General features: G+C 44.9%; 3 protein-coding genes and 1 long non-coding RNA gene across 7 annotated transcripts; 1 reads left to right on the top strand and 3 right to left on the bottom strand.

Annotated features, from left to right (window-relative positions):
• The first annotated feature begins 9,695 nt into the window (after positions 1-9,695).
• LOC123395058 lies at positions 9,696-12,364 on the top strand. 4 transcript variants are annotated; one of them, XM_045089984.1, is made up of 4 exons: positions 9,696-9,824; positions 10,508-11,523; positions 11,621-11,702; positions 11,840-12,364. In XM_045089984.1, the coding sequence occupies exons 1-4, from the start codon at positions 9,795-9,797 to the stop codon at positions 12,044-12,046; spliced, it is 1,335 nt and encodes a 444-aa protein (XP_044945919.1). In that variant the 5' UTR covers positions 9,696-9,794; the 3' UTR covers positions 12,047-12,364. The 4 variants fall into 4 exon arrangements, with proteins under 4 accessions (XP_044945919.1, XP_044945918.1, XP_044945917.1 ...); XM_045089983.1 differs by having other exon boundaries at positions 11,813-12,364; XM_045089982.1 differs by lacking the exon at positions 9,696-9,824 and adding an exon at positions 10,068-10,355.
• A 3,528-nt stretch (positions 12,365-15,892) lies between these two features.
• Positions 15,893-17,089, bottom strand: LOC123397897 (zinc finger protein 236-like). The gene has a single exon (XM_045092416.1). The coding sequence runs from the start codon at positions 16,991-16,993 to the stop codon at positions 16,175-16,177; it is 819 nt and encodes a 272-aa protein (XP_044948351.1). The 5' UTR covers positions 16,994-17,089; the 3' UTR covers positions 15,893-16,174.
• A 5,501-nt stretch (positions 17,090-22,590) lies between these two features.
• Positions 22,591-23,899, bottom strand: LOC123398148. The gene is made up of 2 exons (XR_006610085.1): positions 23,429-23,899; positions 22,591-23,294 (listed from the first exon to the last, which is right to left on the bottom strand). It is a non-coding gene; the product is annotated as an uncharacterized LOC123398148 (long non-coding RNA).
• A 1,023-nt stretch (positions 23,900-24,922) lies between these two features.
• Positions 24,923-27,164, bottom strand: LOC123398147 (DNA-binding protein HEXBP-like). Its single transcript, XM_045092653.1, has 2 exons — positions 26,972-27,164; positions 24,923-26,336 (listed from the first exon to the last, which is right to left on the bottom strand). The coding sequence occupies exon 2, from the start codon at positions 26,319-26,321 to the stop codon at positions 25,209-25,211; it is 1,113 nt and encodes a 370-aa protein (XP_044948588.1). The 5' UTR covers positions 26,322-26,336; positions 26,972-27,164; the 3' UTR covers positions 24,923-25,208.
• Positions 27,165-27,551: the final 387 nt, after the last annotated feature.

Raw genomic sequence — 27,551 nt, 5'->3', positions numbered from 1 at the left:
TACTGTAGCAAACTTGAATTCTACTTATGCTGATGTTGGGTTACTGTATTTTCAATCTTCCATGGCTAATACCCCCCGATACTATCCATAGTTTCATCAAAATAAGCAACCAACACAACAAAAACAGAATCTGTTAATAGCAGACCAGTCTGTAGCAATCTGTAGACTTCGTATACTTCTCGTACTTCAACAATTCTGAAAAATTACGAAGTTCTGAATAATTAGCATAGAAATTAGCAGCAAAAAGAATCAACTCAAAAGCTCTTACGTGAGCGGAAAGTTTCTGTCTTTTCCAGCATGACCAAACGATCATCCCCAAGACTAATCATAACGGTTTTGCTTGGCACAAACGCAAAAAGAAACTCAAAAAACACAATCATAACAGAATTATGAAAGTGTGTAAAACACAAAACAGAAATAAAAAGGATAGATTCGTTGGGTTGCCTCCCAACAAGCGTTATTGTTTAACGCCCTTAGCTAGGCATAAGGTGATGGAATCACGTATAGTCATCTTTGGTGCTCAAACCATAAGTAGCCCTCGTCATAGATTCATAAGGCAATCTTATTTTCTTTCTTGGAAAGTGCTCCATGCCCTTCTTTAAGGGAAATTTAAATCTAATATTCCCTTCCTTCATATCGATGATAGCACAAATAATCCTTAGGAAAGGTCTACCAAGAATAATGGGACATGAAGGATTGCACTCTATGTCAAGTACAATCAAATCCACGGGTACATAGTTCTTATTTGCAACAATAAGAACATCATCGATCCTTCCCATGGGTTTCTTGACAGTAGAATCCGCAAGATGCAAATTAAGAGAACACTCTTCAATCTCATGAAAACCAAGAATATCACATAAAGATTTTGGAATCGCGGAAACACTAGCACCCAAATCACACAAAGCATTGCACTCATAGTTTTTGATCTTGATTTTGATAGTAGGTTCCCACTCATCATGAAGTTTTCTAGGTATAGAGACTTGTAGTATGAGCTTCTCTTGAAGAGATTTCATCATAGCATCTACAATATGCGCGGTAAAGGCTTTGCTTTGGCTATAAGAATGTGGAGAGTTTGCAATGGATTGCATCAAAGAAATGCATTCAAACAAGGAACAACTATCATAATTGAATTCCTTGAAATCCAACGTGGGACTTTCATTACTACCCAAAATTTTGATTTCTTCTACTCCACTCTCCACACCTTTATCATCAAGATAGGTGGACTCCGAATCATTGGGGCGTTTTTCAACCAAAGTGGATTCATATACAGCCCCTTCATCAATAGGTTTGACACGCGAAAACAAAGATTCAAGAGGAGACACACCAAGCACTTTAAGATCTTCGTGATTTGCATCACTAGAATGCACCCTTTTAAACCATTCATGCCTAGCACGAATTTGGGCGGTTCTTTCTTTGCTCTCATTCATGGAGACATGCATAGCTTTCAAAGTTTCATCCAAGTTGACCTTGGGAGGAGCACATCTAACTTTCAAAGCATCAATATCACAAGACATCCTATCAACGCTCTTAGCCAAATCGTCAATTTTGAGTAGTTTTTCCTCTATGGACGCGTTGAAAATCTTTTGAGAGTTGATGAACTCTTTGATATTAGTCTCTAAATCAGAGGGTAATTTGTTGTGATTTCCATAAGTGTTGTTGTAGGGATTGCCATAATTGTTAGAGGAGTTACTAGGAAAAGGCCTAGGAACATAGTTTCCTCTAAAAGCATTGTTGTTGCCAAAATTGTTCCTACCAACAAAATTAACGTCCAAACTAGCGTTGCTACTCTCAATCAAGGAAGATAGTGGCATGTCATTAGGATCTAAAGGAGCGTTTCTACTAGCAACCAAATTCATCAACTCGTCCATCTTAGCACTAAGCGAGTTAATTTCTTCTATAGCGTGTACCTTTTTGCTAGCAGGTGACCTTTCAGTATGCCACTGAGAGTAGTTGGTCATGATATCGTCTAGGAGTTTTGTAGCGTCTCCTAACGTGATTTCCATGAATGTTCCACCTGAGGCGGAGTCCAAGATATTGCGAGAAGCGAAATTCAAACCAGCGTAAAAGATTTGTATAATCATCCACAAACTCAAGCCATGAGCGGGACAATTTCTAATCATAAGCTTCATCCTCTCCCAAGATTGTGCAACGTGTTCATGATCAAGTTGCTTGAAATTCATGATATCGTTACGTAAGCAGATGATCTTAGCCGGCGGAAAATACTTGGATATGTAAGCATCTTTGCACTTATCCCAAGAATCGATACTATTTTTAGGCAAACAAGAAAACCAAGTTTTTGCACGATCTCGCAACGAGAAAGGAAAAAGCTTCAATTTAATCATGTCATTATCCACATCTATTTTCTTTTACATATTGCAAAGCTCAATGAAGGTATTGAGATGGGATGCGACATCTTCACTAGGAAGGCTAGAGAATTGCTCTTTCATAACAAGATTCAGCAAAGCTGCATTGATTTCATACGATTCCGCACTAGTGGCGGGAGCAATCGGAGTACTAATAAAATCATTATTATTAGTGCTCGAGTAGTCGCAAAGTTTGGTGTTTTCAGCCATGATGACTTCAACAACAAACAAGCACACAAGCAAGCAAGAAAACCGGCAATGGAAAACGGCAAAGGCAAAAGAAAACGGCAAAGGAGAAAGGCAAATGAAAACGGCAAATGTGAAGTGGGGGAGAGGAAAACGAGAGGCAACTGGCAAAAAAAAGTAAATGCAGGAGATGAGTTTGTGAGACCTACTTGAATAGATCTTGATCTCTCCTTCCCCGACAACGGCGCGAAAAAGACTTCTGCTGATGCAACAAAAGACCTTCCAACGGTGCCAGAAACACGTGCTGACGGGAGACTGTTCTTGTCTTGATTCTCCTCAGTAACGGCACCAGGAATCCTTCTGCTACGGCTACGCCTTTAGGGACTTCCTAGGCAAATATGCAAAGGATTTCCCTGTGGCCTTGGAGCCTTGCGTTGGTGTTCCCTCGAAGGGGAAAGGGTGATGTAGCGCAGCGGTGGTAAGTATTTCCCTCAGTTTTGAGAATCAAGGTATCGATCCAGTGAAGGAGTATCACAAGTACCTGCACAAACACAAAGAACCTGCACCCAATGCTATGAAGGGGTTGTCAATCCCTTATAGATTGTTTGCCAAGTGAGAACTGAAAGCAACAAAGTAACAAAGCAAAGTAAAAGCGGAGGTGTAAACGATAGTTGTGAATAGACCCGGGGGCCGTAGTGTTTACTAGTGGCTTCTCTCATGAAAGCAAGTAGACGGTGGGTGAACGAATTACTGTCGAGCAATTGATAGAACCGCGCAAAGTCGTCATGTCATCTATGGCAATGATTATATCTATAGGCATCACGTCCAAAACAAGTAGACTGATACTTTGTGCATCTACTACTATTACTCCACACGTCGACCGCTATCCAGCATGCATCTAGTGTATTAAGTTCATGAGAACAGAGTAACGCCTTAAGCAAGATGACATGATGTAGATGGACAATCTCATATCTACGAGAAAGCCCATCTTGTTACCCTTGATGGCAATTACACGACGTGTGCCTTGCTGCCCCTACAGTCACTGGGAAAGGTCACCACACGGTAAGAACCCAAAACCAAGCACTTCTCCCATTGCAAGAATCATAGATGTAGTTGGCCAAACAAAACCCAAGGCTCGGAGAGACTTACAAGGATATCAAATCATGCATATAAGAAATCAGCAAAGACTCAAATATATATTATAAATAATCTGATCACAAATCCACAATTCATCGGATCTCGACAAACACACCGCCAAAGAGGATTACATCGGATAGATCTCCATGAAGATCATGGAGAACTTTGTATTGAAGATCCAAGAGAGAGAAGAAGCCATCTAGCTACTAACTACGGACTTGTAGGTCTGAAGTGAACTACTCACGAGTCATTGGAGGGGCGATGATGTTGATGAAGAATCCCTCCAACTCCAAAGTCCCCTCCGGCAGGGCATCGGGAAGGGTCTCCAGATGAGATCTCGCGGAAACGGAAGCTTGCGACGGCGGAAAAGTGTTTTCGTGGACGCCCTGATTTTTTATAGATTTTTAGGGAATTTATAGGCCAAAGACCTAGGGCAGTGGAGCACGAGGGGGCCACAAGCTTGGTTGCCGCGGCCTCCCCCCTGGCCGCGGCAACAGGGCTTGTGGGCTCCCTGTGGGACCACTTGCTTGGCCCTCAAGCCTCGTGATCTTCTTCCGTTCTGGAAAAAATCATTTTGGGGATTTTATTCCGTTTGGACTCCGTTCCAAAATCAGATCTGAAAAGAGTCAAAACACAGAAAAAACAGGAACTGGCACTTGGCACTGAGGTAATAAGTTAGTCCCAAAAAAGATATAAAAGGTAAACAAAACATCCAAAGTTTACAAGATAGCAGCGTGAAACCATCAAAAATTATAGATACGTTTGAGACGTATCACTCACCCTCTCCCGAACGAGCTGCAAGGACTCACACTCATGGACTAACGACTACTGCATGGCCAGAAAGCTATCCGGAAGGGTCTCAGAGGCCTCCTCGGTCTCGATGGTGCGAGATAGCACAGTATGCGTCGGCGCTTGCATAGATGGGGTGCGGGGAGCCCGACGTGCTGGAGGAGACATCTCGTCGACGATGCCCGCATGTACCTGTGCCGCCAACTCTGCCTACCTATGTCGCTGCCAGTGGCGGCATAGCTTACGGGCGATGTCCTCCGGCTTGCAAGACGAAGCGGAGGAAGGACCGTCGACGGACCAGGCAGACTACATCTTCATCACGACGATTGGGGATGAGGTGGAAGACATCACGGCAACGGATCAGGACAAGTCGTGTGGATGGCGAGGGACGGCGCCGGAAGGCGAGGGGTCGGGCGCGGGAAATGTTGGCGGGCGGCGGGAGGAGGATGAAGGGTTTGGGGGGATTTAGTGCAATTTGATGTAGAGTCGGGTTGTCGGATTCGACGTGGCGAGCATGCCCGGTCTCCTCCATATCCGCTTCATATTTGGACTCGAAATGGAGGGTGCTGGTGAGTCAGGACTTTTGAGGTCGGTCTCAGAGGCCCATCTCGATCATTTTTTTGTGATCGGATATTGACCGGACGGCATGCCCAAACATTTGAGGAGGGCTTGAGGGGTCTAGATGCTCTTATAGCCACCCTGCTATGGTTGCTATAAGGTTTGCTCTGAAACCTCGACGACCCTCATCAGTTTCCCTATGCCTGTGTTTTTCCTCATCCATGAATAAAAGAAAAGCTCTTAATGAGGTAAATTTGGTAAGAGCATCTCCAAAAGCACGTCTAAACGGACGTGTATACCTGTTTTAGACGATATGGCCAAAAAACTAGCGTCCAGCAGCTCATCTAAACAGACATCTAAATTTTCACATCATCTAAATGGGACTCGACGTCGTCCATGGCCGGACGATGTGAACCCGTTGTCCAAAGCTCAACCGAAGGCCAGGAAGAGGAGCGCCACCATCGCAAGATCGTCGTCGTACCGCACCACCACATCCGCCCGATGTATGCCCTTGTTGCTCCAATACATAGAGATAGAGGAGGGGATCCCGCTGGGCTGCTGGATCCACCCGCTACAATCGGGCTGGATCCAGATGCCGTTGCCGCCTCACTCGGGGGGACGGAGGGCCGCCGCCGTCGCCCCAGCATTGAACCGTCGTGACATCGAGCAGTCTCCTCCTCTTCCTCCTTGCACTCCGCAAATGCTCCAAAAATTAGTTCGTCATCGTCTGATGAAGACGACAACGACGAATTCATGAGCATATTCAAAACGAATACTACTTCACTCATTGTGTTGTAGGAACGAAGATAAAGGGACTTGGAAGAAAGATGAGAGAAACACAAGATGGAATGATCTGAGAGAGGTGAGAATGGGTGTTATTAATAGGCCTGGAATAGAGTCGTTGAAGGTTATAAAATGATAGTTGAATTGGTAGTTACAAAATAATATTAAAATATAGAAAAGATTATATAGACGTTCTACTGTGAAATTGAACGTGTATATGAAAGAATTTTTTTAAACCATTATCTATATGAATATATAGATATCTAAATATAAACAAGCTATTGTAGATGCTTTAAGAATTGACTGAATCCAAAATTCAATCAGAAAATCCATTGGACTGCTCCTTCTATGTGCAGGAGTGGAGCAACGTGAGCAGCCCGGCCCGGTCGGCCCATCCCAGGCCGACCCGACCTTGCCCACGGGCCGGGCTCGGGCCCGGGACGGTGAAAACCTGATTTTACGCCTACGTCGGGCTAGGCCTACCGAGCCGGGCCAGGTTTCTTCTGGCTCGGTCCGGGCCTGGGCCCAAAAATTAGGCCCGACGGTCGGGTCGGGCCGGGCTCGGGCATGGGTTTTGTACCATGAGTTTTTAGGCCCGTCGCGAGGCCCGGCCAGGCCCGAGATATGGCCAGGTATACGTGCAACTAAGCTGCTGGTTGGGCTGCTGGACACGTCTGGACATGATGTTGGAGCCGTAAATGTAGCGATTCGTCACGTACGTACCGATACTGCCCGTGCGCACGTCACGACCGATGACACAGGCTGCCCACAGAACTCACAAGGCGGCCATGCCGCTGTTCCGTTCTACTACCTCTGTTTCTAAATATAAGATCTTTTAGATATTTAACTAGAAGACTATACGCGAAGTAAAATGAATGATTCTACACTCTAAAATTCGTCCCCAACAGCCCATCACATTCTTTTTTATTATTGTTGCTAAAAAAATGTTTCAGTCATGTTTTTTAGGACCTTGTTTTTTGTTGGTTTGGGTCAAAATTGATGCCGTGGACTCAGGCCGAACCCAGCATGCTCAGGTCGTGTGGAGTGCTGGATGGAAAAAAAAAGTCGTGTGGGGTCGCGCTGTCGGCGACACTGGTCGTTTTTCATGTCGCTTTTTTTTTACCTTTTCCCTCCATTTCCTCTCCCATCAGCCCCCGTTCCCGCCATTCTCCCCACCCCCTCTTCCCCACCATGCCATCGAAGAGGTACGCCGCCCCTCGTGAGGCCACCAAATCGGCCGCACCAAAGGTGAGGAAGTCGAGGGTGCCGAAGCCGAGGCGCGAGGGCTGGACGAACGCGCAGTGGAAGGCCGACGTTGATCGACGGGAGGTGGTGACCGCCAACCGGCGGAATAGGCTCATCATGAAGAGAGCCAAGGATGCGGCGACGGAGCAGGAGCGGCCTATCTTCACTCCTCAACAGGCGAACCTGTTTCCACAAGGCGCGTCGGGAAGCCAGCAGAGCGTCGCTTCGTTGGCCAGCTTTCCATCGCCAAACTTTCCCGGCCTGGGGTTATGTATCCTCCCCGCGGGACTATGCCGATGGTGATGCTCTTGGTGGCTTCAACCCCAACGTCATCTTCCCGCGCACGCCTTCTGCCTTCACCGCCGGCCTCAACGCCTAGTACGACTAATCATCGACGTACTCGGGTTCGTCTGCGATGGGTCTGCACCGCACCCCTGCCTTTTGCACCGGGTTCGACGCCATAGTTCAGCAATGCCAACGCCGAGATGGAATTGGTCATCAACAACAACTCAGCGACCGCCGCTTCGTGCCGAGGGTTTGGCACGCAAGAGGAAACGTTGGGCATCGACGACGACATGGAGGAGGAGGATGTGGAGGGGAAGGAGGTGGAGGAGGAGGTGGCATAGGAGGTGGAGGAAGAACCGACGGAGCCGGAGCCAGTGAGGAGCAAATTGGGGAAGAAGAAGAAACGGGCGGCCAACGGGAAGGCGGCTGAACCCCGTGTCAAGTGGACGGCGAAGGAAGAAGAATGCCTCGCCGAAGCCTGGAAGGCTGTGAGCATGGACCTGATCACCGGTGCGGAACCAGAACACTGACACATACTAGAGAAGGATGAAAACGGCATTCGACGAGCGAAAAATGGTCGATCCCGAGTTCGCCAGCATACACATGGAGCGCGGCGACAAGGCCATGTCCAACCATTGGACGAGCATCCAACTGGCGTGCAACAAATGACGTGGAATTCAAGAAGAGGTCATGGCTCGTCCGAAGAGCGACGCCAACATCGAATGACATGTATGTTCATGGCTCGCCGATCCGTGATCTTCGGCTTCTTTTGTGGACCCCTGTTATTCGTCTGCGCAGATGGTTTGAATGTTGGAGATGTTTCATCGGGACAGCAGCACCAACGCCGACTTGAAGTTTATTCACGTGTTCACCAGGATTGAGTCGTGCGAGAAATGGGCAGATGTCCGGCTCGCTCTCGCCAAGGCCAAGGACGGTGTGTACAACCCGAACGCGCCTATCTCAAAGGCGGCAGAAGGTCGACCTGATGGAACTAAAAACGCGAAGAAGGCGAGGGACTCGACACCCACTACCAAACGGTTGCACGCGTCGATCGAACAACGCAACGTTGATGCCAAGAGCCACTCCGCCATGCGGGAGGTGAAGTCCGAGGCGAGGTGGTCGGTGTTGATGATGAAGCAGGACACCAAGCTCGATCTTCTCAAGACGAATGTGGCCGTGAAGAAGCGCAACACTGACCTGGCATTCGTGATGGGAGGAGGTGACACGGTGACGATGGACCCGCAGGTGAAGGCATGGTACTTGGTGGAGCGGAACCTCATCCTGAACCTCATCCCGGGACCGGTGGCGACCGCGTCGACGTCTAATGCGCTTGTATCGCCAACGCGGACGTCGATGGCCGCCACGCCGACGCTGAGCACTGCCACCCCGTCGGGCTCCCGCCCCTGCAGGAGATGATGAGGAGCTTGTCATTTGAGTTCCATGTACGGATCCTGCCTTTTTGATCGCTGAACTATTGGTGAGATGTCGTCGACCTGTTGCATGAGATGTCGCCGAACATGTTTTTTTGCGGGAAAGTTTTGACTTTTATGTGCGCCTGGAGGCCGAAACTCATGGATGCAACTGGAAACGTGAGCCCCCAAGCCGAAAAAACTGCCGGCTGAAACGCCTTAGCGCCTACGTCGGGTCCGCTTGGGGGGAGGGGAGGGCAAACGGGTCGAGGTGCTCTTAGAAGGACGAAGCTTTTTTTTGAACAGAGTACAGACACAAGCACTCATATACACGCGCATACACTCACCTTATAAACGCACACACGCACGCCCTATCCTATGAGCATCTTCGAGGGACTGAACCGTCATATCATCTTGAAATTTACCAAGTCACCCTAGGCGCCTGGTCACCGATGAAAACAGTTCCTCTCACTAAAAACGTATCACTGAAAACCCTGAAACAAATTTAAAAATAATGCAAGCACTGTAATTTAAACGAGCTGAAGTACCTTTGTCCATTTAACCCTCCACCGCAGACAAAGCTGGACGAGGAGAAAAGAAACGCCGAATATAACATTTGCAAATAAAAGTACCGTATACCAAGTACAAGAGGCCGGAAAGATCCGGCGCGTGTAGAAAGGAGCGACGGCACGCGCAGTACTACTAGCACTGCATTCGTGCAAGCCTAGCTACGAGCGTGCGCTCTGCGCTGCCTCGCCGCGCGCGCCCTTGCCCCCACAGCGTCCGTCCGATCCGGCGACGTGTCGATCGCACGGCTGGACGCGCTCCCCGCCCCCCATCCTCCTCCCCGCCGGGCGGCGCCACGTGCATTCCTCCCTCCTCCGGCCTGGCTCCGTTTATATATAAAAGCTCGCTCGGCCACGGCACAGCACGCTTGCTGCTCCAACAACCAACCATCCACCTGCTCCGTTCCTCCGAGTAGAAAAACACCACTCCCGCCTCCATCTACTCCACTCCCATCACCAGCATCAGCATCACCATGGAGTATGAGCGGATACACAAAGTTCAGGTACCAGTAATTTTCTTTGCCATGCATGCACTTACTAGCATTTCTCTTTGGTTTTTGTTACTACTACCATGGTCCTGTGCATGCAATGGTGGGTGCTTGTTTTCAGAGGATTTTTTTGGGGTCTCCATATCTTCCCCTGTTCACCGGTTACTGTTCTGTTCTGTGCTGGTCAAAGCTCTTCCCGGCATCGAGCGCTGTAGTGCATTGCCCATTTATGTATGGGGCTTTGGATTGGATTGGGTAAACCAACAATGGCAGGCACGATGCTAGTAGTATTCTATAGGGTCGCCTTTTTCTTCATCCTCTTTCCCTTTCCCTGTATGGCCATGCCTCGCTGCTCCATCCATGCTCAGAGCGATGTCCATGGCTGCTCTGCACAGCTCATTCTTCCTCCACAGTGAGTGAGTGAGGTCTGGAGCTGGTCGGAAGGTGGTTCACTCGCTCTGCTCGCACCGACGCCCTCCAATGGCAGCTTCGGTAGGACTGGCAGCAGCGGAGCACCCAACCCCTCCCTCTGCGGAGGAAATCAAGGCACAGATTTCTGCAGCCAATCCAACGCCACAAATTCCCACGCATTCATATCAGTTTTGCTCAAATTAATACTTCCGCTTTAGATTTCTTCCTGATTTAGTGCCCCTGATTTCGTTTTGTTTTTGTTTTGTGTGATTGGGATTGGGATGCAGATGGGGGTCATGTCTCCGACGAAGCTGAGGATGAAGCTGCTGGGGAAGGGATCCTCCCACGGCCACGGAGGCGCCAACAACAAGGATGAGGAGCCCAGCAAGTCGCCGCCGTCCAGGCTCCACGCCGACGACCACCTCAAGAACAGCCTCCTGCCCCAGGAGCCCGACCAAGGCTCCTCCTCAGAGTACCCCAAGGACCGCTCCGACTCTTCTTCCTCCCGCTCGCGCTCCAGCGGGAGCCACGGCAGGTCCGCTGCCCACCCTGCCAATGGCGCCAGCTTCGAGTTCCGCATGGAGGAGAGGGCGGCGGTGGCCGGGCTCGGGCCATTCTTCCGGCAGCAGGTGCCGTCCAAGTGGAACGACGCCGAGAAGTGGATCGCCGGGAGGCACCACGTCGTGCACTCCAATCCCATCTTCTCCAGGAAGGCCGCGGCCTCCGTGCACGGCCACACCGGCGTCGGCGGAGGCTGCGTGCGCGTCGTGCCGGAGTCTGCGCCGCCGCCGCCGCCGCCTTCGGACGCCAAGAAGACACCCGCGCTAACCGAGCTGTCCCGGTCGCCTTCTCCGTCCTCGCCGTCGTCGCTCTCGTCGGTGACCGGGCCGGCCAGCAAGCAGCGCCGCGACACCAAGCTCCGCACCCAGGTCCAGGTGGGCGCTCCGTCGTCGTCGGTGTCGATGAGGGACGTCGGCACGGAGATGACGCCGATCGCCAGCCAGGAGCAGTCGAGGAGCGGCACCCCGGCCGGCGCCGCCACGCCGTCCTTCAGCCCGCTCTGCTCGGTGCCGGCCTCGCCGTCCGCGTCGGAGCGTGAGCTGCAGATCAGGACGCGCCGCGAGATCGCCGCGCTCGGGCTGCAGCTGGGCAAGATGAGCATCGCGTCCTGGGCCAGCAAGGAGGATCGCTTCCGCACCTCGCCGGAGAAGAGCGCCGGCGAAGAAGACCGAGCCAAGAAGGCGGAGTTCGAAGCTCGGGCCGCGGCATGGGCAGAGTCCAAGAAGTGCAAGCTCGCATCAAGGCACGGAACAAAATCTCCACATCTTAGTCCTGATTGTTTCATTCAAAAATACCATTTTCTTCTGAATCTTATTGTTCTTTTGGTCATGGTGGCTCAGATATCAGAGGAAGGAGGTGAGGATTCAGGAATGGGAGAACTGCCAGAAATCCAAATTTGAAGCCAAGATGAGGCATGCAGAGGTCAGCTCCCATCTGAATCCCCGAACTTGCTGCATTGTGGTGCTAACAACTCCTGATGGATCGGCATTGCGATTGATCATCATATAATGTACGGAAGTATCTATTTACAGGATGTGATTGTGCAAGATTCATTTCAGGTGCAGGCTGACCAAATGAAGGCGCGGGCAAAGAACAGCCTGACCAAGAGGCTGTCCACGTTGAGCCACAAGGTGGAGGGGAAGCAGGCGAGGGTCGAGGCGAGGCGGAACCGGCGGGCGGTCCGGCTGGCCCGGCAGGTGGAGCGCATCCGGAAGACCGGCCGCGTGCCGTCCCGGTTCCGGTGCTGCAGCTGGTTCCTCTGTTGAAAACGAAACAAAATTCAGATAGCCTCTCAAGTGTAGCCGACGTGACTCAAGAAGCAGCCTGAAGGTCTGAATGCTTTGCTCTGCTCCGGGATGAGATGTACATGAAATTATTTGAATCAATGTGCTCTAGGTGTTGCTTTGCTCTCTAGTCTGTACAATCTGAATGCCTGTGACCTGAGCTGCAGTAGCATGTTGCCATTGTTAACATGAGCTGACGTTAATGGCCCGCTGACTAACTGTACTGAGAAATTGAGATCATCTTCTTTTTTTAACTTGGTAGTAGTTGTAGAAAAGGGAAAAATATGACATTTTTATCAAGGTGCTTGCTCTTGCTGCTTTGTCATAAGCCATTTTCGTGGCCCAGCAAAAAAAAAAGGCCATTTTCGTGGGACTGAATTAGCTCATGACAGCTCAAAATGGAAGAAGAAAGACTAGCTAACATAAAGATGAATCTTCAAGAACTCACCACAATATTCAGACTAAGACACCTTTCTCGAACTTTCAGTGGATGGAAAGTTTCTTCCCAAATAGTGTGCAAAGCAATCCTGACGTAGTTGTTCTAATTTTTCCATTCCTAAGGATTAAAATACACCAAAAAATTCTATGAAGATTATTTTGAATCAAAGGAGCCCTAGGTGTTCCCAACAAGTTCTGAGTACTGGTTAAGAAATCATCATTCATAGGCATCCTATAAGCAGGAGTCACACGACATTAGTACCACCACATGCCTGGTGCTGGCTAATAGGGACATAGGGTGGTATTTGGCCCCTCAATAGCCTGTCCTTTTGGCATGCATGGAACCATGATTTGGTCTAACATACAGTACTTAACAATTTAACCACCTCCTTGAATCATGCTAGCAGACATGGAGTTAGGCAAACTGAGAGGTCAAACCCTACAAATAGGACAAAAATCTTTGACTTGCACACAATGATCTAAGAACATCTCATCCTCGCGTGCCTCGTCCTCAGCGATCCCCACACGGTCGCCACGGCCTCCTCCTCCTCCTCCTGACGTCCAGCGATCCCCACACGGTCGCCCGTCGCCACGGCCTCCTCCTCCTGACGTTCGCCACGGCGGGCGTTCATGGCGCGATCTCGGCGATCTTGCCATCTTGGCGTTCAATAATCAGTACACGCAGGACTATTGGCCGCCTGCTGCGCTTGATTGTGGATTGATCAGTTAAGGTAGATATCTTGTGGGTTTCCACTCACGACCACGCCGTGGGTTTCCAATCGCGATCCACACGCCAAACTACTGTTGTTGCAATAGATATTACAGGTTCTCAGCCACACGGTCACAGGACTATTGATCTTGGCGCGATCTCGGCGATCTTGGTGTTCAATAATCATCGGAAAGATTGAGGATTTGCCCCAGTACCAAACTGCGTATCATTTGAGTGTTTCATAATCGCATGTGAAAAACTAAATTGTGCAAGCGTAATTTATTTAATTATTTAGCGTTCTATTTTTGTAATATTTATGCAGTTATGAAGAGAACCGGGGAGGACATTGCATCTCTTTTTCAAAAGCATGCAGCAAAGAAGAAGGCAGCGGTGGATGCTGCTACTTCTAATCATTCCACTGATCCGGTTGAACTTGTGGTGGAAGAGGAGGCTCATGAGAGAGTAATTGAGGAAATTGTAAATCCTATGCCACCGCCACCGCCACCGCCACAACCGTCTTCATTGCCACCAATTTATGACATCAATCGCCTTTCACATGATCCAGGTGAAAGACATCCCATTCTAAGTTATCCTGTTGATGATCAAGATGCAATTCAAAGAGCATATATTATTAAAGCTCCATCCAAACCTTTTGCACATGATTTTTCAAAAAGAAAGATTTCCGGTAAAGATCGTCAATTCAATTATTGTTGGATGTACAATGATGATTGGCTTGAGTATAGTATAAAACCAAATTTACATTTCCTCTTTGGTTTTTCTCTATAACGGTTATAAATTAGGGGATCCGCTCTGATAAATTTTAACACATGTAATCAAGGAGCAAAACATTTTAGACTAAATATGAGATTATTTTATTTTATAAACAAAAGTATTTTTTTAATATGTCATAAAATATTTTTAATAATACTGGACTGAACTAAGGAGAATGTAAAATAAAATTAGCAATTTTCAATCAATATCATGCATTATCTAGAGCATGTATCATATGTGGATGCAATATACCTATGATGAATCAGCATGAATCGATTGTTTGGATGTTAGAATATACATTGATTACACTGCAAGTGAAAGGCCTTAACGAGACTACATAGAGACGAGTGTGCACCTGCATCAACCAATTCTCACTATTGGAATTCAGGATGGCTAGAAGCGATAAGATAATTTGCCAAATGAATTAGACATATCAGATGAAAGATATTTTATTTGAAAAAAAATGACAAACCGATGTAAACATAAAATGTGTGCAACTGACCGATGCCAACACACATAACATGCAGAAGTGAGCATGTTATGCAGAAAAAGAACCATGATTTTGTGGGTACAATAATGAAGGTTCGGAACAAGAAATTGTTTGAAATGTAATGTGTTATATTGATATTTTTGTTTATCAGTATATTGACGCTAAATAAGGATAAACTTTACCTAAAGTGTATGATATAACGCAACTTTTAATGAACATACATACAACAATAATTAGTGTTGCCTTAGATGGTTAAAAAAATGACATATTAATAATGTGGGCATATGCGGAAGCATGCATATAATACTACATCTTAGTTTAAATATACATGAATGGATAAATAAGGAGGGTTAATGAAACAAACTATAAATTACTATGAAACTATATGGTTTCTCTAGCACTATCACGACTATAATCTCATGGATCTAGTTGTATTCAATTAAGCTGCTTGCTACAAGCACACGTTTTAATCAAAGTACGATCTTATGGGAATGTCTTGCCATGGAAAACAATGCATGCATGTCGATAAACCAACAAAGAAATATACATCAACATGTAGCCTCTTCTTACTTAGCACGTACATGGACTATCACTATTGGTCCTAACATTCACGGACACCAACCTCTCCCTAATAATAAAGCGCCGACTGCTTCTGTCGTCCGTCGTGCCACTTTTACAAAAAAAGTCCCTGATGTTTTCTGAAGTCAACCCGCAGTCCGGATTTAAGTCAGAGAACGAATCATTTTTTTTACATTTTACATAAACCTCCTATATTTAATCGAAACTAATCCGCAGTCCGGGTCCGGTGCAGTCCAAAATATAAGTTGGTTTCAAATTGCCCCTAAAGTTAACTAAAATTACCCACCAATGCCACCTGTAAGTCATATAAAACGTTTTAAACAGGAAAAACTCCGGACTAGGCCAGCCCATGTAGACACCTCCTATATTACGCTCTTGGTGTTGAAAAACGATGCAGCACACCTGTTTGGGCCGGCCCATGCATGGGCGCCTGTTAATAACATATACAGATTTAGAGGCTAGGGGGAAGGGGTGACTCATATTCTTTGCAAATGCCATCTCTCCGTTAATAACATATACATATTTAGAGGGTTTTTTGGATTTGCTCTATCCACCCCTCCCCAACCCTACATGTGCGACACGCTCGACATCCATGGTCCTTTCTGATGGTATCTATTCATTAATTGTTTAAAATATTTTTATATATTAGTCATTTTCCAAACAACATTATCCTCATCCAACCATTATCATCTCATCTCACTTCAAAGCCCAGTAAACTACTTCCGAAACTACATACAGCATGCGCACACTAAAACACCAAAATCGAATATACCAAATTTAGACTAACTAATATAGAACTTTTTATGGAGAGTAAAGAACACTTTAGGCGACTACGAATTAATAAAAGCAAAATAAAGTTTATTCAAGAATGTAAAGGCAACAACATGTGCAAGACGAAGGACATATAAGAGAGAAAGATAGAACAATGCTCCAAGTAACAAACATGGTCAAATAAATTTAAAAGATTAAGCTAGCAACCAAAATTAAAAGCTACAGCTGCTGGCCAACTTGAAACTGCCAGACTCAAATATGAAGACCAGAAATGACATTTATTGCCACATTAACACACCAACCGCGAGTTCTTTGTCAGTGATCTCACCCTCCTTCTGCATGGCCGTTCTAATCAAATCTCCGGCATGTTCAGGTCGATGGTGTGCCATGCGATCGCCGCCGCGGCCACGGGTCCAAGCTTTCTCGGCTTGTTCCCGCCGCAGGTATTGCTGCGCCTGACGTGTGAGCGGAGCGCAGAGGAGTTGGGGAAAGTGCTCATGCACCATACACACGGGTGCATCCTCCCATCTGGATGGCTTTTCATGTGCACATTAAGGCCCCGAGACTTGCTGAACCTCTTGAGACACACCGGGCACTCGTGCAGCTGTTGTTGGCTCTCCACCGTCGTGGCCACAGTCTTGAGCAATTTGCAGGGCTTGATTGGTCGTGTGGACGCTTTGTTGGGGTTGATGAATGGCACTTTGTTCGTCGAGACAACGGACCGCGCTTGGGTGGATGCCAACGGCACAACGGGCGTTGGTTGAGTCACGATCACCGGGCTCGATGCTTGGCTTAGTGGTACCACCTGCTCCATCACCATATTTGGCCTGGCAGCGATTGCCGAGGACAACGACGACGCTTGTATGCTGGGACCTTGCCTTGGAGCCGACGTTTGGTTGTTCACCTCGACCGTCGGTGCACCTTGGGTTAAATCATGGGCTGGAACATCTGCCACATGTGGTGGCAGAGGCGGCGGCGGTGGTCGCATGGTAACATGGTCGAGAAATACATGATGCTCATCTCGGATGCCGCTGGCCAGCATCATCAGAGACAAAGCGAGGTTCTCCTCCTCAGAGCCGAGCCCCCGGCTAGGGTGGTGTGTGGAGGATGCTAGCGAAGGCTGGTCATCAGCAGGTCGGTTCATGGACATGCGGCTGGTGTTGGCGGCCATGAGATCTTTGTCAACTGTCACAGGCCTGATGAGGGACGAGGGAGGAAGAGATAGATGGTGTGGGAGGAGCAAGGAACAAGGGAAAGGGGAGTGGTGTGTTTGCGTTGTATTGTGCGTGCACGACATGGATATAAAGGGGTCCTCGGAGGGGAGCAGCGTTGTCATCATCTATCAACTAGTAACGCCCGAGTTAGGTGACATGACACACGGCAACGATAATCATGGCCAGGTTGCCGATAAACCAACCACTACAGGTAGCAACACACCTACACACGTGACCATCGGGCATTACATGACCGTGCTAGATTTTTTCTACCGAGCTATTTTAAGATGGCCCCTCTTACCTTCTACTCCCTCCGTACCTAAATATAAGTTTTTTAAGATATTTCACTAGGTGTCTACATACGGAGCAAAATGAGTGAATTTATACCCTAAAATATATCTATATACATCCGTATGTAGTCCACTAGTGGAACTCTTAGAAAGACTTATATTTAGGAACGGAGGGAGTATGCCATTCATCAAGGCTGCGTTTGACCATGCATACCATTTTAATTACAGCAACTACTTATCTGTTTTTCTTTTGATACCAAATGTTCACGCAATACATAGTGCATACATAATAGGCATTCCTTGTTACCGGGTAAAACATTATTTTTTTTTTATTCATCAAAAGTTTCTAAGAGATGCAAACTTTTACGCTAATCTAGTATCACTATTGTAGAACATATATATATATTTAGTTCATAGTAAATATACCTTGTAACAATTTATTAGTCTCACTCTTAGTTACAGAAAACTATCTAATCAGTTGGAGATCCGGAATTGTAGCATGAAACAGTACCTAGATATAAGTAAAACATAATTTAGAAAAATGATTGTGGACGGATTAGTTTTTAGTAAAACAATTCTATGTTTGAATTTTGTTTCGCAACAACTAAATTATTTCTTAATTCAATGTTATTATGTTTCTATTTTATTCTCTTATGGTATAATTTATTTTCTTATTTGCATAAACGGAAAATTTTAAAAGGTGATACTACTAACTATCGGGTGTGGGAAATCCTATTTGACGCTATAGGCGCCGGTTAATGTGTATATTGTTAACTGACGCCTGCACTGTTCGGAAATAGGCCGACCCATCTAAGTTCCAACGGGAGGAGGATTACTCCGGTTTTGTGAAGCTTCTGCAAGCTTCCTAGTGGGGTTTTTTGGTTTAGGTTATTTCAGGACTGCCTTTTGTTCATTATTTTTCTTTTCTTTTTTTCTTTTCATTTTCCATTTCATTTTTCCTTTTCGAAAAAGCACAACCTTTTTCAATTTGGATGAAACTTTTTTCAAACAACATTTGTTTTTTTAAATCAATGACCTTTTATCAATTTTGACGAACTCTTTTTGAAAATTCTATGGACATTTCCGAATATTGATGAACTTTTTCAAATTTTGATGAATATTTTTTCAATCGGTGAACTTTTTTATGAATATCGATGAACCTTTTCTAAAATCGATGAACTTTCTAAAGATTTGAGAACTTTTTTCAGTTCAATGAACTTTTTCCAAATTTTGATCAACATTTTCTAAAATTGATGAACTTTATTTTGATCATTTACGGGTATGTGCCCAAGGCATATACGTGTATTTTATTTCTGGATATACCATTTTTGGGTATGTATTCAAAAAGAGTATATTATGCTGGGGTATGTCAAATGATGTGAAATTGATAGTAGCCAATACATTTATGGATAAGCGGAAGTAAGAGTGCTCAATATATTTTTATGTATGTGCATATGCATCATATTTTTCTACAAGTACATACCTGGCGTAAAATTTATGAGTACATACCCAATAATACATAGGTATTATCTATAGTCACATAGTGGGTACGATACATCATATTTTTCTACAAGTACACAACCTGGCGTAAAATTTATGAGTACATATCCAATAATACATAGGTATTATATGTAGTCACAAAGTGGGTATGATACCAAACTTTTTCTCTCGATGTATGTCTATGCAAATATAAGGGCATGGTACAAAATTAATTTCACTATATAGCTGCACATACATAGTGTACAACGTCTGCATTAAAATGTATGAGAAAAGAAAAGCAATAAAAGGAAATGTACTAATTCAGAAAATTTAAAACACTTGATTCCATCTCATACATGGAAAGTCTCGCACGCAAATACTAGGAAACAAATAAAAATTTATAGAGAATGCACTAACAGATTGGACCCGAACAAGGTGCCCATATATATAAAGAGAGAGAGAGAGAGAAAGAGAGAGTAATAATAATATAATATTCATCACCCAGGGTGTAGAATGAGTTATTCTTCATACGAGGTAATTTTACGATTGTTTCATATTTTTTTTGTTTTTTATACAAATAGCTACATGCATATTGATTCATTATATAAAATTTGGCATAAGAAAACAAAAATATATGCCAGAAGACCAGAAAAAGTGCATTTTATGTGTATTTTACACTATGTTTTTAAATTCGTAACTTTACATAGCGTAAAATATATTTTACGGCAATTTAATATTTTCATACGTTCTTTTTTCACGTAAGTAAGAAAAATTACGAGGCACAAAAATATGATGCATTGATAGTAAAATAGAGGGGGGTCAAGAATAACTATTCCTCACTCGAGGTAATTTTACGATCATTTCATAAATAAATTAAATTTGAAATGCAAATAGATACATTTATATTGATTAATTACAAAAAAATTGACATAAGAAAACAAAAGTATAGATCATAAGACCAGAAAAATCGCATTTTATGTATAATTTACACTATGTTTTTATGTTTGTAATTTTACATGGCATAAAATATTTTTTATGGTAACTATGTATTCTTTTACGGTCTCTTTCTACGTATGAGATAAGATTAAAATTTAAGAAACGTAAAATCATGGTGTATTAATGTGAAAATAGAGGGGATGAAGAATAACAATTTCTCACCCTGGGTGAGAAATAGTTATTCTTCACCCCCTCTATTTTCACATTAATGCACTATAATTTTACATTTCATAATTTTTTTTCTTATTTTATACGTAAAAAAAGACCGTAAGAATATATAATCAACGTAAAAATATTTTATGTCACGTAAAATTACGAACATACAAAAATAGTGCAAAAAATACAATAAATTCAATTTTTTCTGGTCTTGTGACTATATTTTTGTTTTTATTTTGTCAAATTTTACATAATGATTCAATATAAATGTAACTGTTTGTATTTTAAATGTAATTTATTTGTAAATTGATCGTAACATTATCTCGGATGAAGAATAAACTATTCTCCACCCTAGGTGATGAATAGAGTTTCCCTTTTGCCCCAAGGTCGCTCAATCCCTTCTCTCTGTCTAGTTTTTCTCACATTGAGATTTCAGGTCTCCCTTTTGCCCCAAGGTCGCTCTAATTCTGCATCCCGTGCGTCTTGGATCTGTAAACCTCAACTAATCCTCTCCCAAACATGTACTGTATTCAGGAGACGGACGCTTCCGAACGTGCTCATGATCACATGTTCCGCGAGGTCGTGTACCAGGAGGGCGAGGACGAGGCGGATGAAAAGGTAGGGAAATGTGCTAACAAACTTCATTCGACAGCAGTAAAATATGTAATTTCGTGTTGGCTGAATTTGGCTCTTTTTAATCTTGGACTGATATACATTATTTCTGTCTATCTATTCATCTGTTAGGTGGTGAAAAGAGACGAGCACCTGCTCCTGTTGAAGGTGAACTGCAACGCAAGAAGCCAAAGATTGCACAAGGCGACTCAAGATGTCCGATAAATCCCGCTAGTCACTGAGCAGGACTGGGAGGAGCTGCTCTGGTGGAAGAGTATACCTAGCACACAGTTGTGCCACTGATAAATCCCAATAGCCATGTAGGCACAACTATAATCTTACTGAACTTTGAACCAGACTGCATACTAACCCAGTTTGGGAAGCACTGGTAGAAAAATAGAGTTTGGACAGCAAAATGATCGCTCCTTGTTAAAGGGCTCTTTGATTTCTAAGAGCCTGTTTGGGACTGCTCTGCTCCTTAAAATTCAGCTCAAAGACAAGCCAAACAGGGTAGCTCCATGATATGCTGCTCCGCAAAAAAACTAGAATCTGGGGTATAACTTCGAAGTTTTTATAAAACTCCTCAGAGGATGCTCCAAAAAAATCTAAAAGCTGGAGTTGGGGGGAAATTACCCACCACTGCCACCAGTAAGTGGATACCCCTTCATTTCTTTCCCCTCAACCAATCAAATAGATTATTTTCACCAAATTTTCTATTATTGAAGCTGGAGCTAGATGGAAGCCAAACATTCTTTTGATAGTGCTATAGCTTCCGTATGAAACTGCTTTAAAGTGAATTTGATGAAGTGAAGCTGATTTTGATGAAAGCAGTCCTAAACAGGCCTTAAAATTCAGAACTTCGACACAAATAGGATCCGGATGCCGCGCCGTACTGAATTTCAGAGGATTTAAAAACACATGAATGAATCTGTAATAGAAGGTGCTTTGTTGCAGCACAAGAAAAACACAGGAATTTCTTCCTAATTAAAACATCAGGTGCATGGTATAGTTGTCACATAAACAAAAGTATGGAAACTTACTGTGAAATCGCATGCATGCAAAGTCAACCATAGGAAAATTCCTATATTTTCTAACCCTACAAAGCAAACAATCTCTATATCTTACTTTAAAAAAAAACTATCTCTATATCTTACTAGAAGACATGGTTATACTGCTGATAGATCCAGATAACCTCCAAGTCAGCACTACAATCAGTCAATCATATTGAACTTTGAACCAAGAAACTTCCATTGTGCAAAAGGAAACAATCGAGGGAGAAAATTGAGTGACACCTCTCCAATCAATTCAGAGAAACAAACTGTAGAGTTGGTCAATGCTGATTTTAGCTGCATACGCAGAAGTATCTGGTGGCCACGAAAACCTTAAGAGGCACTTTTTTTTTTTTTGAGCAGATAAGAGGCACTTATATTGAACGGAACAAATCAGAAAAATGAAGTGGCGATACGAGGGAAACTAGTATGCACCTTCAGAATTCAGAGAGCTTTGCTGAACTGAACAAACCAAACTATTACTGCATGGATAACATAAAAACATCAAGGTTTCATTTCAATGAAAACAGTATCGCTGCATCAGATTTTGCAATGCATAATAACATTTTTTTGCAAGACATGATTGCATTCTCCAACCCAACATGCATTCGCATCCAAAGATCGATCAGAACTGAAGGATAACCGGTATCACCGCTAAGTTTAGCAACACATAACTGCGTTCTCCAACCCAACATAAGGCATTCGCCTCTAAGGTCTATCAGAACTGAAGGATAACCAGTATCACCGCCAAATTTAGCAACACATAATTGTATTCTCCAAACCAACATAAGGCATTCGCCTTCAAAGATCTAACAGAACCGAGGAACATATAGGCAGTAAGTAGCTCGTACCAGATTGGCGTCCTAAATTTTTGCGTGACTTAACTGCTCTCTCCAATATTTGATTCGACATAATGCGAACACGGTTGCCAGCTGCAGAAATAACGGAGCACAAAATTCGAACAACACCATGTGGACAAGATATATAGCTCATGTAGCCGTGTGTGCATGTACACAATCCGTGTTGCTGTTTCAATAATACATGATTCATTCAACACTTTCAAATGATAAAAGATTCACGACATTTTCTTCCCATAATACCCTCTTCAGCCCGTCAGCCAAGGTGCATATGTCCAGCACAAGGGCCGCCGGCGACCCGCTGTGCTTAACACTCAACGGGACCGAGCTCCTATTATGCCCGGGAGATGTCAAACGGACTCATGGAGCAGGAGGGGATCGTCTGTGTCACCATGCTGTCGGCCACCATCGCCGCCGCCGCATGTGGTGTACCCCCAGCAAGCACAGGGCCTGTGCCCATAGCCGACCCTCGTACAATACGGCGACCATGGCGGAGCAGTACATCGGTCTGGTAAGGGAGTAGTTATTGTTGCCGCAGGTCATGGGCAACGCCCTGTGGCGCGTCAGCTATTGGCCTCTGAGGAAGAGCTACTATGCCAGCCCGGAATCACCGACATGGCGCTGCTGCCACATGCATGTCTATGGGTTCAGCCGCCTTCCGCGGTTGGCATGTACCCTATCTCTTAGGGTGGACAAGACGGCGGCGCCATGGACTTGTACTCCAAGGTTGGCGGACTGGTGGTGCCATTCGCCGCGGCAGTGCTCGCGCTCTTGGTTTATGTGCGGCAGGGCGGGAACTACAACACTGCAGCACGTGTCCTAATGCATGGGCTAGCTATGTTACACATAGATAATCATTCCAAGTACAACTCTGCAATATTCGAGGTAATGAAGCTGTAGCTCCTCCTCTTCCGAAAATTAAAGTCACACGATAACTTGAAAGTAAGCCGTACCAGGCAAAACAGTGAATCCTCCAGGCCATGGGCTAGTGCTCAAATGTTGGCTCTATATACCCAATTTAATCTACAAGGTAACAGCGATAATCTGGCGCTTTTATAAGCAAAAGATGCTACTAGTAACAAATTAACATGCTCTACTGAATTCCTTTTACATTTTTCAGATCAGTGTTCAAATTTCTTTGACTATACATGAATGAAACTTGGGATATCCTCATATACAAGTGTGATGTCGGATTTAAATATTTTCAGCTAGATGGGAGTTCTATGATTACATCATTATGTAGTCACTGACATCAAGGGTCGTTACCTGGTGAGCAAAAAGTGAATGTCGGGTAATAATTCGAATTATACACGGCGAGCTTCCACTTTCCGGCTTTATTACTGTCTGCTGATGCCCTGTTACACACACAAATAACAAATACTCCCTCCGTCCGGAAATACTTGTCCTAGAAATGTACAAAATGAATGTATAAGTCTAGATGTATCTAGACTTAATAAGTCTAGATACATCTAGACTTATACATTCATTTTGTACATTTCTAGGACAAGTATTCCCGGACGGAGGGAGTAGATAATAATTCTAAGTAGAACTCTGCAAAAGTCGAGGTAATGAAGCTAGCTCCTTGTTTCTGAAGATAATATGTGACATGATTAATCTTCAATGATAATTTTGAATGTAAGCCATACCAAGTAAAGCAGTCAAAATCACCTAGGGGGTGGACTAGTGCTCATATGTTGGTTCTATTCCTAGATAATTATAGCTTACAAGGTAACAGTCACAGCTTACAAGCTGTGGTGATCTGGAGCTTTTATAAGCACCGTACTCTACTTGTACATTTCTCAGATCATTGTTCAAATAAGCAACGAAACCTGGGGCATACTCATGTACAAGTACAATGCATGGTTTCCACGTTTTTACCTAGACTGGAGTTATAACCACAGTATAACTTACGGATCAACATTACTATATGAGTTTCAGAGAGCAATCGGCCCTCCCTTGTATTGAGCAACGATGGGTAACCTTTTTCTCTTGAGCAGCAGCAAGTCGTTATTCTGGGTGCATGTTATGGAATGGTTAAGTGGAGAGATTATTTTGGATCTTTGATGAGAAGTGTTTCGATACAAATAACACATACAAAAAGGATTCATTTGAAAGAAAGTAATTGCAGTACTTTGAAGGTTATTACTTAGTGCAGGACTAGTTAACATTCTGCCTGCCAACACCAGACTTTCTAAGCCTTCATCTGCCTAAGTTTGTCATGTGTGCTCCTGCCAAAAAACTTCACTGGGCCCTCTACCAGAAACGAAACAAAACAAAAGGTTCTTACCCAGATGTATCCCGTATACTTGTTCATCAAATACATGAAGTATGGAGAAGCATTCCCTGCCAAGGAATATTGCCAGTAAACCTGCACAATGCAAGCGGTTGTGAATCCCGTCTTGGGAATTTCTTGTCATCAGGCACCAACATCATCTCAGAAAAAGACATTCCGAAAACACATGATATAAATGCCCTTCTCTTGAAAACTTTCAACCGCTATACTAGTATCACAAGAAAAAGATGGTAACTGCGCAGTAACTTTTTGGTCAAGGGAGGAGGTCTGGGTCTGGCTCAGCTCAGTGAGTAACTTTTTTTCCCTTGGTTGTTTCTTTAGTGCCGAGATTTCTTCCCAAGCTGCTTCTCGATCGGTGTGATTGAAAATGCAATGACATGTATAGTCATGATGAGTGCCACTGTTTGCTTTACCGACCTATAGCTCTTGGTAGGGCAGTCTTAACACTTGTGGTGCTTCTGAGGGCATCGTCTGGCGTAGTGGCCTTCTTCCTTGCACCTGAAGCATGTAACCACTCCTGTTGGTGTGTTGTGTGCTGTAACCAAAGGACTAGACTTGTACATTGTCAATGATTGATATCTCAAGGGACACCTCTTGCGCCTGTGCCCTTCCTCACCACACCTTATACATCGGACCTTCGATTTAGGCTTCTTTTCTGATGATTGTTTAGCAGTAGCAGTACCAGTACCAGGGTCCTGTTCTTCTAATTCTTTGGACAGGTTGGAGGATGTAGCTATAGTGCTGTTCTCTTCAAAAATTTCAAACTGGACGGGGCTGTTCTGAGGACATTGAAAGGCAGAGTGACCTTCTTCACGGCATGTAAAGCAAATTGGACTAGACTTGTTGGCGGTCAGTACTTCTCCTTCTGATCTTGCGGAACACTTGGCAGGTGTAGATGATGGGTTGCCTTGTTTCGATAGTGCAAGCCGCAGAGCAGCTTGGAAGTTCTCTCTCTGACCCTGAAATGCCTCAGTCAATATTGAATTCCAGGGGCACCGAGCAAGATAATGATCCTGAGATTCACAAAGAAAGCATTTAACTTGGCTCAATCGGCACTCTCCATACTCGTCGCAGCTGGAGCAACCGAGACCATGTGTATTGGTACTATGCCCTATCTCTCCACAGCGGGTGCAAGCGCGAATCTCCGACTTGTTCTGCTGGCAACACCACATGCTACAGTGGCCATTTTTGCTACAGACTGTGCAAACGATTTTGTGCTCTTGGTCCTTGAAACAGCAGTTGCAACTGTAATGTCCTTCCTTGCCACAGACCAAACAAGTGATTACCCCGTTCTTTTTGTCCTGAATGTACCTACTTTCTACGTCTTGTTGGTATGGGTTGGTCGTCAGAAAGAATCGATCTCCTGAAACATGGAAATCTTTTCCCCTCCCTAGCGAGGGGGTGTGTGAACCGCCATTCCGCGTAGTCCTCTGTTGCGGGTGGTGGCCTTGGTATCCAGAGGCATGCCATGCGATGTGCTTGGCTGCACGTTCATCTTGGTTCATCCGCTTCCTTTTTGACCCGATTTCCTGACTCTTGGCAGATGATCCCATCTCGATTAATTGTTTCTGAACAGGGGTAACAGATAAGAGGGGAGAACATGAGACCAGGAAGCAAATGCAGTTTGACGCTGCTGTCTAGATGAGACAGAATATAGCCCAAACAGCTAAACAGCATCCACTGACGTGCATGCCTACAAACAATACCTCAACGATATAATACTACTTGTGTTTGAGCAGAAGCGCTGATATCCTCCTACCGCCGATGCGAAAACTCTAACATGTCAAGGGAGATTGTAACAGCATAACTCTGTGAAGAAGTACAAAGCTCTCTCCTTTGTAAAGGATGAAAGAAAGAAAAGAATAAACAGGGGAATTGCTTCTTCAGAAGCAGCCAATTTTGCTTGTTTTGTTCTGGTGGAAGCTACTGGAAATTGCTTAATGAGCAGCGTGAGATGCATACAAGAGGGGAAAACAAGTGACGGATGAAGGAATAGGATTCAGGACCTAATCACGAGCCAGAAGAAGAGGGCTCAGCTCTGCTCTTCAGGCTTGGAATTCAATCGCTGTTTCAACCAAACGCATGCATTCAACCTCTGCCTGATAATTAGATGCAGGCGAGAAAATCGATCTAAATGGAAGGGGAATGGATCAAGAAAAGACGAGGGAGATGCACTGGGAGATGGGGAGCGTAAGGCTACTACCTGAGGGCAGGGAAGTGGATAGCGGGGAGCAGGAGAAGGGAGCCCCGGCGGCGACGGCGGCGCTGACGACGGTGGTGAATTGGTGGCGGCGGGGTCAACAGCCGGCCTCCTCTGCTGTTTTGGGTGGGTGTTTCTTTTCTTGGGAATTGAAGCAAGCAGAAGCAGGCAGAGGGGAATTCAAGCAGATTCATTGCGATAAGAGCAACTCCAATCGCTCAACCTAAAACTCGTGCGTTTTATTCGTCTTTTATTTATTTTGATTGGTGTATTCATTCTTTTATAAATAAATCAACCGTGCATCGTACCGTACGATCCATTTTTCATTCGTACATGATATTGTTTTAAGGAAACAAATACACACGATCATAAATCATGCGAGCGTAAGAGTTCACGTCGACGATATCTCATAGGCCGGCATACATATACCAGCCTACAAAAAAATACGTAGTTTTTTATGTTGGGCGCACTTGTGAGCGGCTGGCGCACATGCTAGCACACAAAATGAGACTGTAGTTCCATCACGCCACCTCGTTCGTGGTCATGCTCGCGCACCACGACATGGATCACTCGTCATCGAGGC

The sequence above is a fragment of the Hordeum vulgare genome, chromosome 5H (genome assembly GCF_904849725.1).
Source record: "Hordeum vulgare subsp. vulgare chromosome 5H, MorexV3_pseudomolecules_assembly, whole genome shotgun sequence".
In the NCBI taxonomy this organism is placed as follows: domain Eukaryota; kingdom Viridiplantae; phylum Streptophyta; class Magnoliopsida; order Poales; family Poaceae; genus Hordeum; species Hordeum vulgare.
Note: the sequence above shows the minus strand (reverse complement) of the source record. Positions and strands in the feature narration are given on the sequence as shown.

What these genes read in the sequence shown, in the direction of transcription:
- LOC123395058 (XM_045089981.1), top strand. Translation starts at nt 10,290, where the DNA reads ATGGCAGCTTCGGTAGGACTGGCAGCAGCGGAGCACCCAACCCCTCCC. An exon ending in AAGTGCAAGCTCGCATCAAG is followed by an intron (nt 11,524 to 11,620) that starts GCACGGAACAAA and finishes ATGGTGGCTCAG; the next exon opens with ATATCAGAGGAAGGAGGTGA. An exon ending in CCAAGATGAGGCATGCAGAG is followed by an intron (nt 11,703 to 11,812) that starts GTCAGCTCCCAT and finishes ATCTATTTACAG; the next exon opens with GATGTGATTGTGCAAGATTC.
- LOC123397897 (XM_045092416.1), bottom strand. Translation starts at nt 16,993, where the DNA reads ATGGCCGCCAACACCAGCCGCATGTCCATGAACCGACCTGCTGATGAC.
- LOC123398147 (XM_045092653.1), bottom strand. Translation starts at nt 26,321, where the DNA reads ATGGGATCATCTGCCAAGAGTCAGGAAATCGGGTCAAAAAGGAAGCGG.